Source organism: Bos taurus, chromosome 1 (genome assembly GCF_002263795.3).
Source record: "Bos taurus isolate L1 Dominette 01449 registration number 42190680 breed Hereford chromosome 1, ARS-UCD2.0, whole genome shotgun sequence".
Lineage (NCBI taxonomy): Eukaryota > Metazoa > Chordata > Mammalia > Artiodactyla > Bovidae > Bos > Bos taurus.
In genome coordinates, this window is record NC_037328.1 from 142,689,991 (window position 1) to 142,702,221 (window position 12,231).

Consider the following 12,231-nt stretch of genomic DNA (forward strand, 5'->3'; position numbering starts at 1 on the left):
ATCAGGGAGGTTCATGTAAAGTTTTAGTGTGGACATACATTTTTATTTCTCCCTGGAAGATTGCTAGGAATGACTTGGTCATATAGCAAATGTATGTTTAACTATAAGAAACTCAAATGTCAAAATGTTGGACAATTTTGCATTCCTACCAGCACCGTACAAGAGTTCCAATTATTCCACAGCCTTGCCAATACTTGGTACTGTCTGTCTTTTCAAATTTAGCTCTTCTAGTAGGTGTATTTGGGCTTCCCTGGTGGCTCAGACTGTAAAGAATCTGCCTGCAATGTGGGAGACCTGGGTTCAGTCCCTGTGTTGGGAAGATCCCTTGGAGGAGGGTGTGGCAACCCACTCCAGTATTCTTGCCTGGAAAATCACCATGGACAGAGGAGCCCGGCAGACTACAGTCTATAGGGATGCAAAGAGTCAGACACGACTGAGCGACTAAGCACAGCACAGTAAGTGTATTCGGCATCACGTTGTGGTTTTAATTTACATTTTCCTGATGACTAATGATATTCAATAGCTTTCACGTCCTCAATAGCCATTTCTGTATCTTCTTTTGTTAAGTGTTCATTTAGATCTTTTGCCTATTTTTAAACTGGATTGTTTGTTTTCTTATTATTGAGAAAATTATATATATATACAAAGAGTGGGACACGACTGAAAGACTAACACTACTACACCCAAGTGGATACATATGCAATTATATTATATTATATTATATTATATTATATTATATTATATTATATTCTGGATCTAAGTCCTGTGTCAGGTGTGTTTATGATGATATCCTATCCCTGTCTGTGCATGGTCTTTTTATTTTCCTTATGATGTCTTTTAAAGAGTAAATGTTTTTAATTTTGAAGCCAAATTTATCAATTTTCTGCTTGTATGATTCATTCTTTTTACGTACTAAGAAAACTTGGCAATCTCCAACATAGGAAAGATTTCTTTTTTCTTTTAGAAGTTTCACAGTTTTAGCTTTTACATTTAGGTCCATCATACATTTTGAGTTAATTTGGGGACACGATGTGAAGAAAGTGTTGAGATTCATACTTTCTCCATACTGATGTGCAGTTAACAGCACTATTTGTTGAAAGCATTATCCTTTCCTCTGTGAATTACATTGACTTCCCTGGAGGCTTAGACTGTAAAAAATTGGCCTGCCAATGGGAGAGATCCAGGTTCGATCTTTCGGTCAGGAAGATCCCCTGGAGAAGGGAATGGCAACCCACTCCAGTATTCTTGCCTGGAGAATGCCATGGACAGAGGAGCCTGGCAGGCTATAGCCCATGGGGTCACAAAGCACTGGACACGACTGAGTGACTAACACTTTATGAATTACATTGGCCCCTTTGTTGAGAACCAGTTTGGCAACATATGAGAGTCTTTCTGCACCTTCCAATGGCCCACTACAGCAACTTGACTTTTAAATTTATATGAAAAATCAAAGGGTGTAGAGAAGCAAACAACCTTGAAGGAGGAGACAAAATCAGAGGGCTCGGTACCAGAGTAATCAAAATAGTGTAATGTGGACACAAAATTGAACAATCAAATAATAAAGCATAGTAGAGTCAGAAACAGGCTGATACATATTCAATCAACTGACTTATAGTAAACATTCTACTGCAATTCACTGGGCAAAGGATAGTCCTTTCAGTGAACAAAAACGTGGGGAATAAATGAACTTTCACCTCTACCTCCCACCATATATAAAATTAATTCAAATGGATAGTAGAGCTTAATATGAATTGTAAACTTGGTAAAATGCCAAGAAGAAAACATCAGATCAGATCAGATCAGTCGCTCAGTCATGTCCGACTCTTTGTGACCCCATGAATCTACCTACATCCATATTGTATTAACAGTGATTTCTTCAACAGGATGTAGAAAATCCTAACAATCAGAGAAAAGATTGCTAAATTAATTACATGTTGTTCCACCCAAAGACATTACTAAGAGATTTTTAAAAAGCAGACCACAGCTTGGACGAAGTTATTGCATGTGCTCAGTTGCTTCAGTCATGTCCAACTCTTTGAGATGTCTCTGTCCATGGGGATTCTCCAGGCAAGAATACTGGAGTGAGTTGCCATGCTCTCAACCAAGGGATCTTACCGACCCAGAGACCGAACATAAGTCTTCTGCATCTGCCTCATTGCAGGAGGAGTCTTTACCCACTGAGCTGGAAGCCCAGAAAAAGTTATTCAGTTCAGTTCAGTTGCTCAGTTGTGTCTGACTCTTTGTGACCCCATGGACTGCAGCATGGCAGGCTTCCCTGTCCTTCACCATCTCCTGAAGTTTGCTCAAACTCATGTCCACTGAGACAGTGATACCATCCAACCATCTCATCCTCTGTCATCCCCTTCTTCTCCTGCCTTCAATCTTTCCCAGCATCAGGGTCTTTTCTAATGAGTTGGTTCTTCACATCAGGTGGCCAAAGTATTGGAGCTTCAGCTTCAGCATCAGTCCTTCCAATGAATATTTAGGACTGATTTCCTTTAGGATTGACTAGTTTGATCTCCTTGCAGTCCAAGGGACTCCTAAGAGACTTCTCTAAAACCACAGTTCAAAAGCATCAATTCTTTAGCACTCAGCCTTCTTTATGGCCCAACTCTCACATCCATACATAACTACTGGAAAAACCATAGCTTTGACTAGACACCCCTTTGTTGGCAAAGTAATATCTCTGCTTTTTAATATGCTGTCTTTTCTTCCAAGGAGCAAGCGTCTTTTAATTTCTTGGCTGCAGTCACCATCTGCAGTGAATTTGGAGCCCAGAAAATAAAGTCTGTCACCTTCCATTGTTTCCCCATCTATTTGCCATAAAGTGATGGGACCAGACGTCATGATCTTCATTTTTGAATGTTGAGTGTTAAGCCAGCATTTTCACTCTCCTCTTTTGCCTTCATCAAGAGGCTTTTTAGTTCCTTTTCACTTTCTGCCATAAGGGTGGTGTCATCTGCGTATCTGAGGTTATTGATATTTCTCCCGGCAATCTTGATTCCAGTTTGTGCTTCATCCAGCCCAGCATTTCACATGATGTACTCTGCATACAAGTTAAATAAGCAGGGTGATAATATACAGCCTTGATGTACTCCTTTCCCAATTTGGAGCCAGTCTGTTGTTCCGTGTCCAGTTCTAACTGTTGCTTCTTGACTTGCATACAGGTTTCTTGGAAGGCAGGTAAGGTGGTCTGGTATTGCCATCTCTCTAAGAGTTTTCCACAGTTTGCTGTGATCCACAGAGTCAAAGACTTTAGCATAGTCAATGAAGCAGAAGTAGATGCTTTATACATATTACACTGCTATGTATAAAATAGATAACTAATGAGAAACTATTGTAGAGCACAGGGAACTCTACTCAGTGCTCTGTGTTGACCTAAATGGGAGGGAAATCCAAAAAAGAGGGGATATATGTATACATATAGATGATTCACTTTTCTGTACCACAGAAACACAGCATTATAAACAATTATACTCCAATAAAAAATCTTTTGAAAATGATAAAAACTAAAAATTAATTAAAAATAAAATAATAAATAAAGTCATCCAACAAAAGATTCGTCTCCAGAGTTTCCACAAATGGATAAGAAAGCCCAAACAACCTAGTTTAAAAATGGCGGACCGCTAGAAGAGGCCCTTCACCTAAGAGGAAATCCAAATGCCCAGTAACCCGTCTCAAGGTGCTCAGTGTCATCGCCCTTTGGGGAAATGCAAAAATTAGAACCACAGTGAGATACCACGACACACCCCCAGATTGGCTGCAAGAATGATAACATCAAGTGTGGGCAGGAACTTCAATCCTCTGCTGCTGAGGGGGCGAGCTGGTACGACTGCTGAGTGAAATTGCTTGGCGGTGTCTGATGAAGGACAAACACGTCCTGTGATCGCGCAATCCCACCCTGAGACAGGTGCCTAACAGAAATGTGTGCATCGGGTACTCAAAGAAATATACCAAGAATGTCTGAAAGGCACCCAAATGTACATCAGCTGACAACTAGAGAAATAAAGCATAGTGCATTTATCTGATGGAACACTATACAGGAATATAGTGAAATATGGTTACTCTCAACAAGGATAAATTTCATGCTCGTGATTTTGGGCAAAAGGAACGGACATGGAAGAGAACACACTATACGGTTCTGTTTATGTCAGGTTCAAAGATGAGCAAAATTAATATACAAGTGAGAGCAACAGCTACAGGAAAGGGAAGAGAAAACTAGGAGGCTGGGGGTGGGGCGCTGGGGCCCGGGGGCTTCCAAGGTTCTGATGATGTTTAGAACAGAGGCACTCAACTCTGGCACTGTTATCATCTTGAGTTGGACCCTTCTTTGCTGTCGTGTATGCTGCAGCGTTCCTGGCCTCCCCTCACTAGGCACAGTTAGCAAACACCCCCTCCTCTGGTTGTGACAATCAAAATGTCTTCCAACAATGCCAGTGGTCCCTGGGAATGGGGGCCAAAACTCCCAGGTCGAGGACCTCTGTTTTGTCCTGGAGGATTAGGGGTGTGAGTCCACTATGAAAACGCAAGGAGCTCTACCCGTAGGATTCACCAGCTTTTCTGCATGCGTGTTAAACTTTATAACGTTTTTACAGAAAAGAAATCAATGAACAACTAAAAGAGCCAGAAATTTTAAAACTATGAGGGACAGCTGATACAGGGTAGTTTAATATCTTCTACAGACAGGGAAACTAAGATCCAGGTGGCTCAGGGTTCTGCCACCAGTGGGACCCAGTAAAGAACCCCACCCCGGATTCCCCTCCCCCAGCCTCCCTTCCCACCCATGCCAGGCAGACTCCTCCCAAGTGCAGCCCAAGTCAGAACCAAGGCCGATCCCATGACCTCCTGACCCCAAACCCCACTGTGGAAGGGGCTTGGTGGGCCCTGCACCCACACTCTGCAAAGAGAACTCTGAAAAGCAGTATCTCATGCAAACAGGATATTAGCTTTGTCAGAAAGATCAGAAAGGGCTTGAGGTTTTCTTCTCAGCCTCAGCCTCTCAGCTTTATCTGCTCGCCTCAGTCTGCAGCAGGAAGCGATGGCAGCAGGCGAGACCCAGCTCTATGCCAAAGTCTTCAATAAACTCAAGGGCCGCAGCACCCCTTCCCTCCTGGACCCCCTCCTGGGCATGGGCTTCCCAGCGCACACCGCGTGAGTACCGCCTGGCCTGGCCTGGCTCCCCGGACCCCAAGCTGACCCTGCTGTGGCCACAGAACTGCGGGCGGCTCAGAGCCCTGACTTCCTGTCAAGGGGTGCACCCTGCGGGCCCGAGATTCATCTCAAAATGAGGCCTTTTCTGCTTTTATAAACGACACGCACTTTGCCTTTTAAAGACAAACTTTGCTGTCTGGTGATGGTGGGATCCCGAGGTTTGTGAAATTGGAACCAGGGTTTGGAGACGCCTGGCTGTACCCTCTCTGTGAGCAGTTTGGATAATCACAGATGGCTTTTGAGACTCGTTGTAAAAGCCCCTAAGTCGGTCAGGGGTGGTCTCTGATGCTGGGACCTGTTGAAATACACAGGAATGTTACTTCTAAATGTGCAGAGAAACCCCTTGTGGGTAAGGGTTCTTGACTGTGTGATAATGAACAGAAATGGTTAAGGAAGCCCCCAAGCAGGGAGGATGTGATCTTAGGAGAAGGGCCACACAGAGACGACTCCACCCTGAATATCCCCACCAGAGAGGGAGGGTGAAGGTGTGAGTCATGTGAACTCTTTTGCAACACCATGGACTATAGCCTGCCAGGCCCCTCTGTCCATGGAATTCTCCAGGTAAGAATACTGGAGTGGGTTGCCATGCCCTCCTCCAGGGAAAGATCCCCCCAGAATGATGAGCTTTGAGCCTGACAGTGGTGGCAGCTTCCACGTTGTTCTTAGATCTGGTCCTTTTCATGCCTGTATTCACATGGGAAATGCATCAGAAGTCCCCTTAGGTGACTGTGGATGTGGGAGGGGGCAATCACTTTAAACAGATAACAAACCCCTGCCCAACTGGACGGAATGACTGAGGCTAGACCTCTTTTCTCCCCAAACCAAAGCAGGACTTTGTTGTCACGTCGCGTTCATAGTAAACCGGGAGTCTGTGAGACAGGAACAGGATCAGGCATGCACGGGTGCCTGCCGTAGGCTGGACACCGTCCATCAGGTGCAGACGAGGACATAGAGGCAAGAAAGGGATGGCAGTGGAGGGGCAGGGCTGGAACCCCAGTCCCAGTGCCTGTAACATTCACTCTTTATTATGTGACTGAAGTTGCCGTTAGACACATACTTAAAATTCCTTCCAATTTAAGGACTTTCCTGATGGTCCAGTGGTTAAGGCGCCATACTTTCAGTGCAAGGGGTGTGGGTTCAATTCCTGGTTGGGGAGCTAAGATCTCATATGCTGCAAAGCGTGACCAAAATAAACCCAATTCCTTCCAGTTTAAACATTAGCTATGTGTTGGAGTTGGAGAAACCTGTTTTAAGTGTCTCCCTGGGGTGGGAGCACCCCGGTAAGTCTCCTGCTAACCTCTCCAGAAGGCCTCAGGCCCACCAGCATCCTCTGAAATAGCCCCACTGGGCAGTGGCCATCTCAGGTTCCTGGCGATATCCAGGCTAAATTTGAGGATGAACTGCCTTCATCAAACTCCATTCTGTCTAGTTTGGGCCCCTTCGGTTAAACTCAATTCACTGTACATACAGCAAGGATGAGTAAGACATGGTTAAGCCCAGGGAGCTCACAGATGGTTGGACAGGCAGGCGAACACGAGTCCATTGAGATGAGGAGCAAGGTGCCATGTGTGTGGTGGGGAAGCACAGGAGAGCTGCACGCGCACCCTCCTTGAGCACTTTAGGGAGGGCTTTCTGGAAGAAGAACACCTGAGCCAAGCCTGGAAGACCCTGTGCCATTTCCCCTAGGGCATGTGGTCAGGGAGGCACATGTACAAGCCAGGGACGTGGCCCTGCATGGCTACCTTGAAGATCTGAGAGTGCATGGGAGAGGGTCAGGGAGGTGGGATTCAGGCATGGGTGAACCTCAGGACATGAACCCTTGGTCTCCATGCCAGGGACTGGGGGTGGGGTCAGGGAAGGGAAATCATGGGTGGGAGTGGAGAGATGCAAGCAGTCTGTTTCCCAAACCACAGTGATGCTGCGCAGAGGGTGGAGGTCTGGGCACTGCATCACACTCTGAGGTCTCCCCATCTAGCCCTCTGGGGTCCCTCCTGAAGGTCCGCTGTATTGTGGAGACAGCCGCCCAACCCCGACCTTTTCCAAAGAATGAAAGTTAGCGTTCTGAGAGCTCCTTGCACTCTGCCTCCCACAGGCTCAAGGCATTGGCAGCCACTGGAAGGAAGACAGCAGAGGAGGCGTCAAACTGGTGAGTGGGGGGCCTGCAGGTTGTAGGGTCTCTGCAGGGGAGCTGGGAGGTCCCCAGGATCCCCTGGGCGGGCGGGCACCTCTACACAGCCCACGGTGCCCAGGGAAAGCAGTAAAAAACCCCCAGCTAGAACGGAAAACAAAAGAGAGAAAACTCTGAACAACGCTTTCTTAAGATTTCTTAAAATTCTGATATGATCCCAATGTGACTATCAATGAAGAGAAACATTCATGTGGTTTGTTGTTGAATAAACAAGAAAGAGACATTTTTGCTGATGTGAAATCGAGGTCGCCACTCTCTCCACTTCTGATGGAGTGAGAACTGGCAGGTGGTGGTGAGAGCCCCCAGGCCTTGGCACGTTGCACCTTAAGGGTGCTGGGTGCAGGGGAGCTCTGGGTTCCAGGCGGCCCTGCCAGTCTCCAGCTCTGCGGCTTTGCCACCCGCCCACTGCTACGAGCCTTGCTCTCCTGCCCCAGGAATCAAAGAGGACGCCCTGTTCTCTAAAACTCAGGCCCGCCCGCATGTGCCGTGATGCCATCATTCTGTCCCACGGTGGGAAGTCCCCTTGTGCTCCACCCTGGAATAGCTGCAGAAAATCAAACAGAAACCCCAGGTCCCACTGGCTGGGGGCCCGTTCCCAGAGCAGGATGGCGAGCACTGGGGGCTCAGGGTGTCCTCAGCGGGAAACCCCTCCTCCTCCAAAAACTCTAGGCCTCCAAAACTCAAGGGTAAAAATGCAACCCCTGTAGAGGAAAAAAGGAAACACCCAGGACCCTCTGGACTAGGCTGACTTTATTTTATTTTATTTGAATTGCCTATTTCTTTTCTTTTTTTTAATTTATTTTAATTGGAGGCTAATTACTTTACAGTATTGTAGTGATTTTTGCCATACATTGACATGAATCAGCCATGGGTGTACATGTGTTTCCCATCCTGACCCTTCCTCCCACCTCCCTCCCCATCCCATCCCTCTGGGTCATCCCAGTGTACCAGCCCTGAGCACCCTGTCTCATGCATCGAACCTGGACTGGCGATCTGTTTCACATATGATAATATACGTGTTTCAGTGCTATTCTCTCAGATCATCCCACCCTTGCCTTCTCCCACAGAGTCCAAAAGCCTGTTCCTTACTTCTGTGTCTCTTTTGCTGTCTCACATATAGGGTCATTGTTACCATCTTTCTAAATTCCATATATATGTGTTAATATACCATATTGGTGTTTTTCTCTCTGACTAACTTCGATCTGTATAATAGGCTCTAGCTTCATCCACCTCATTAGAACTGATTCAAATGCATTCTTTTTAATAGCTGAGTAATATTCCATTGGGTATATGTACCACAGTTTTCTTATCCATTCGTCTGCCGATGGACATCTAGGTTGCTTTCATGTCCTGGCTATTATAAACAGTGCTGTGATGAACATTGGGGTACACGTGTCTCTTTCAACTCTGGTTTCCTCAGTGTGTATGCCCAGCAGTGGGATTACTGGGTTGTATGGCAGTTCTATTTCCAATGTTTTAAGGACTCTCCACACTGTTCTCTATAGTGGCTGTACTAGTTTGCATTCCCACCAACAGTGTAAGAGGGTTCCTTTTTCTTCGCACCCTCTCCAGCATTTATTGTTTGTAGACTTTTGGATAGCAGCCATTCTGACCAGCGTGAGACGGTACCTCATTGTGGTTTTGATTTGCATTTCTCTGATAATGAGTGATGTTGAGCATCTTTTCATGTGTTTGTTAGCCATCTGTATGTCTTCTTTGGAGAAATGTCTGTTTAGTTCTTTAGCTCATTTTTTGACTGGGTCATTTATTTTTCTGGAATTGAGCTGCAGGAATTGCTTGTATATTTTTGAGATTAATTCTTTGTCAGTTGCTTCGTTTGCTATTATTTTCTCCCATTCTGAAGGCTTTCTTTTCACCTTGCTTATAGTTTCCTTCACTGTACAAAAGTTTTTAAGTTTAATTAAGTCCCATTTGTTTATTTTTGCTTTTATTTCCATTACTCTGGGAGGTGGGTCATAGAGGATCCTGCTATGATTTATGTCCGAGAGTGTTTTACCTATGTTTTCTTCTAGGAGTTTTATAGTTTCTGGTCTTACATTTAGATCTTTAATCCATTTTGAATTTATTTTAAAGTCAGTGGCCAAATTGGAAGTAAAAAATAAACGTACTGCTGTGAGAGTCGTGGTTGGTCCCTGCTGATGGTGACTCAGCCAGAGACATCAGCAGACCTGCCAAGGATCAGGGAGACCGTGGGTCTTCTGGACTGTGCAAGAGTGGCCCAACCTCACTGGCAATCATGGGGTTGCAAATTAGGATGCCGTTAACAACAAAAGGCAGCTTCAAGCGGTGGTGAGGATGAGGGGAAGGTAGTCTCTCTCTCACTTTCCTGGTTGCAACTTGGGGTGAATATCAACACTGAAAATGTGAGTAGATGCTGCCTGGCAGTTCATGTCTTAGTACATTCCTTGGAGAAACACAAAGAGCCTAAAAAGAGTGTGCAGGGGACTTCCCTGGTGGCTGGTCCAGTGGTTAAGATTCTGCTTCCAAAGCAGTGGCTGCATGTTCCATCCCTAGTCAGGGAACTAGGATCCCACATGCCCCGGAGAGCAGCCAAAAAAAAATAAAATAAAATAAAGAATGTGAAAAGATCTTAATCATAGTGCTATGAAGTTTTAAAAGAAGAAAACAATTTAAATGCCCATCAGTGGCGTGGATGGATGAAGTATGGACTGTTTTATAGCCCTTAGAAGGTTCACTCTGACACACTTAACCAGTTGTATGTGTATCAACAGGGAGAGATTACAAAAACATATTGCTGAGTAAAAAATGCGAGTTGTAGTATGATTTGAACAATAGCTTTTGATTTAAATAATACACACAAGTGCTATCCATGCACCTGTTACCTAAATGTCTGTGAGAACACAAAGCAGATTAAGAGTTGAGATTTCCTCTCCTAGAGCTGGTAAGTGAGCTGTGATAAAGGGAGCAAAGCTTCCTCCTTGGTGTTTTTTTATTGTTAAGAAGGTATTTGTGCGTATCTCATGTCTTCTCCAGTGGTTGTACCCTGATTTCTAAATTTAATGTTATATCACAAACACTTCTCTGAGCCATCAAAAATTATTCGAATCTGTAATTTCCAGTGACTACATGATAAAGTTATTATCACTTTTCTAGTTTTTTCCTTCGTTCATGTTATAAATAATGGTATAATAAACATTTTATACATGCAGTGTTATCTACACTTTTTGCCTTGAATAAATTTCTGGAAAGGATTTATTAGTTCAAATGGAAGGGGTATTTTAACGCTCTTGATACATCTTGGCAAATTGCTTTATGTAAAGGTTGTAGAAATTCATCCTTCAGTCTCTGGGCACCTTTGACAAAACGAAGCTTAGCTTTTATCCTCTGAAAGGCATTCTGGTAATTTTACAAGTGGGAAAATGGTATCTCTCAGTTGCCTCAATTTTATTCATTTTTTACTATTGGTGAGAAGGAGCCTGACTTGGGGGCTGTATGTCATCTTTCATAGTATTTTAAATAACTTTCTGGGACTTCCCTGGTGGTCCAGTGGTTAAGAACCCACCTTGCAACAGCGTGGACACACTAAGATCACTCATGCCTAGAAGCAACTAAGCCCACATGCCACAAATACTGACGCCTACACGCCGGATCGAAAGACCCCGCGTGCCGTAACCAAAGCTTGCGGCGGCCAAATAAACATAGATAACTTTCTGAACTCAAAGAAAATAGAGTAGCTGCCTAAGTTCTGTCTAGGTCTTTGGGGCTTTGATGTTTATACTTAATTTGAAGATTGAGATAAAATTAAAATGCAGGTTTTTCCCAGAAAACTTCAACCCTAAGGAGATACCTGACCCGGAGGGACCATTAGAAAACCAGGTTATGAGTATTTTGGTCACCTTCTCACCTTGTCTTGGTTATTAGCCTGGGACTCAGACTAGCCAGGGTCTGAGACCTGGTTTCCCAGGTGGCGCTAGTGGTAAAGAAACTGCCTGCCAACGCAGGAGACATAAGAGACACAGGTTCTATCCCTGGGTTGGGAGGACCCACTGGAGAAGGAAAGGGCAACCCACTCCAGTACTCTTGCCTGGAGAATCCCATGGACAGAGGAACTTGGAGGGCTACAGTCCTTGAGGTTGCAAAGTCAGACACGACTGAAGTGACTTAGCACAGCACAGGGACCTGGGTGGATGCCCAGCTCCTCTGCGATCACACTCAGCCCTGTGCTTGGTGAGTTCTGCCTGGGTGCAGACACCCTGGTGCTCTACACATGGCGGGCTGTTCTGAGTCACCATCAGCACTGCCCTCTGCCTTCCCTGGGGAAAGACTCGTTTGGCCACAGTGCCAGGTGAGTGTCCCTTCCTCTCTTGCAGGCTACACTGCCATTGCAATGACCCTTCTCTGGACGACCCCATCCCCCAGGAGTACGCCCTGTTCCTCTGCCCCACCGGTCCCCTGCTGGACAAGCTTCAAGACTTCTGGAGAGAAAGCAGGCGGCAGTGTGCCAAGAACAGAGCCCACGAGGTCTTCCCTCATATAACGCTCTGTGACTTCTTCACGGTGAGTTGGCCCAAGGCACATTTAATTCTCATTAACATAGCAGCTGAGTCATTTCCTGCAATAACTAGGTGGTGATGGGGCAAAACTAAGGGGTTTATTTTCATAGAGTGGTGCACAACAGTGATGTTTGCGTGAGATAGCCTTTACTTTCTTCCTCGTCTTCATCTGGTCAACTCCTATTCATCCTTCAGAACCCAAATCATTTATCCTCTCCCTTTTTGAGTCTTACCCCCCCCTCCCCAGGCAGGCTTCCCTGATGGTTCAGTGGTAAAGAATCCACCTGCAATGTAGGA

General features: G+C 45.3%; 1 protein-coding gene across 1 annotated transcript in view; it reads left to right on the plus strand.

Annotated features, from left to right (window-relative positions):
* The first annotated feature begins 5,038 nt into the window (after positions 1 to 5,038).
* UBASH3A (ubiquitin associated and SH3 domain containing A) overlaps positions 5,039 to 12,231 on the plus strand; it is a 41,882-nt gene continuing 34,689 nt past the window's right edge. The window contains exons 1-3 of the mRNA NM_001015599.1: positions 5,039 to 5,151; positions 7,304 to 7,357; positions 11,752 to 11,938. Of these exons, the coding sequence (NP_001015599.1) occupies positions 5,039 to 5,151; positions 7,304 to 7,357; positions 11,752 to 11,938 (354 nt within the window). The remainder of the gene's footprint in view (positions 5,152 to 7,303; positions 7,358 to 11,751; positions 11,939 to 12,231) is intronic.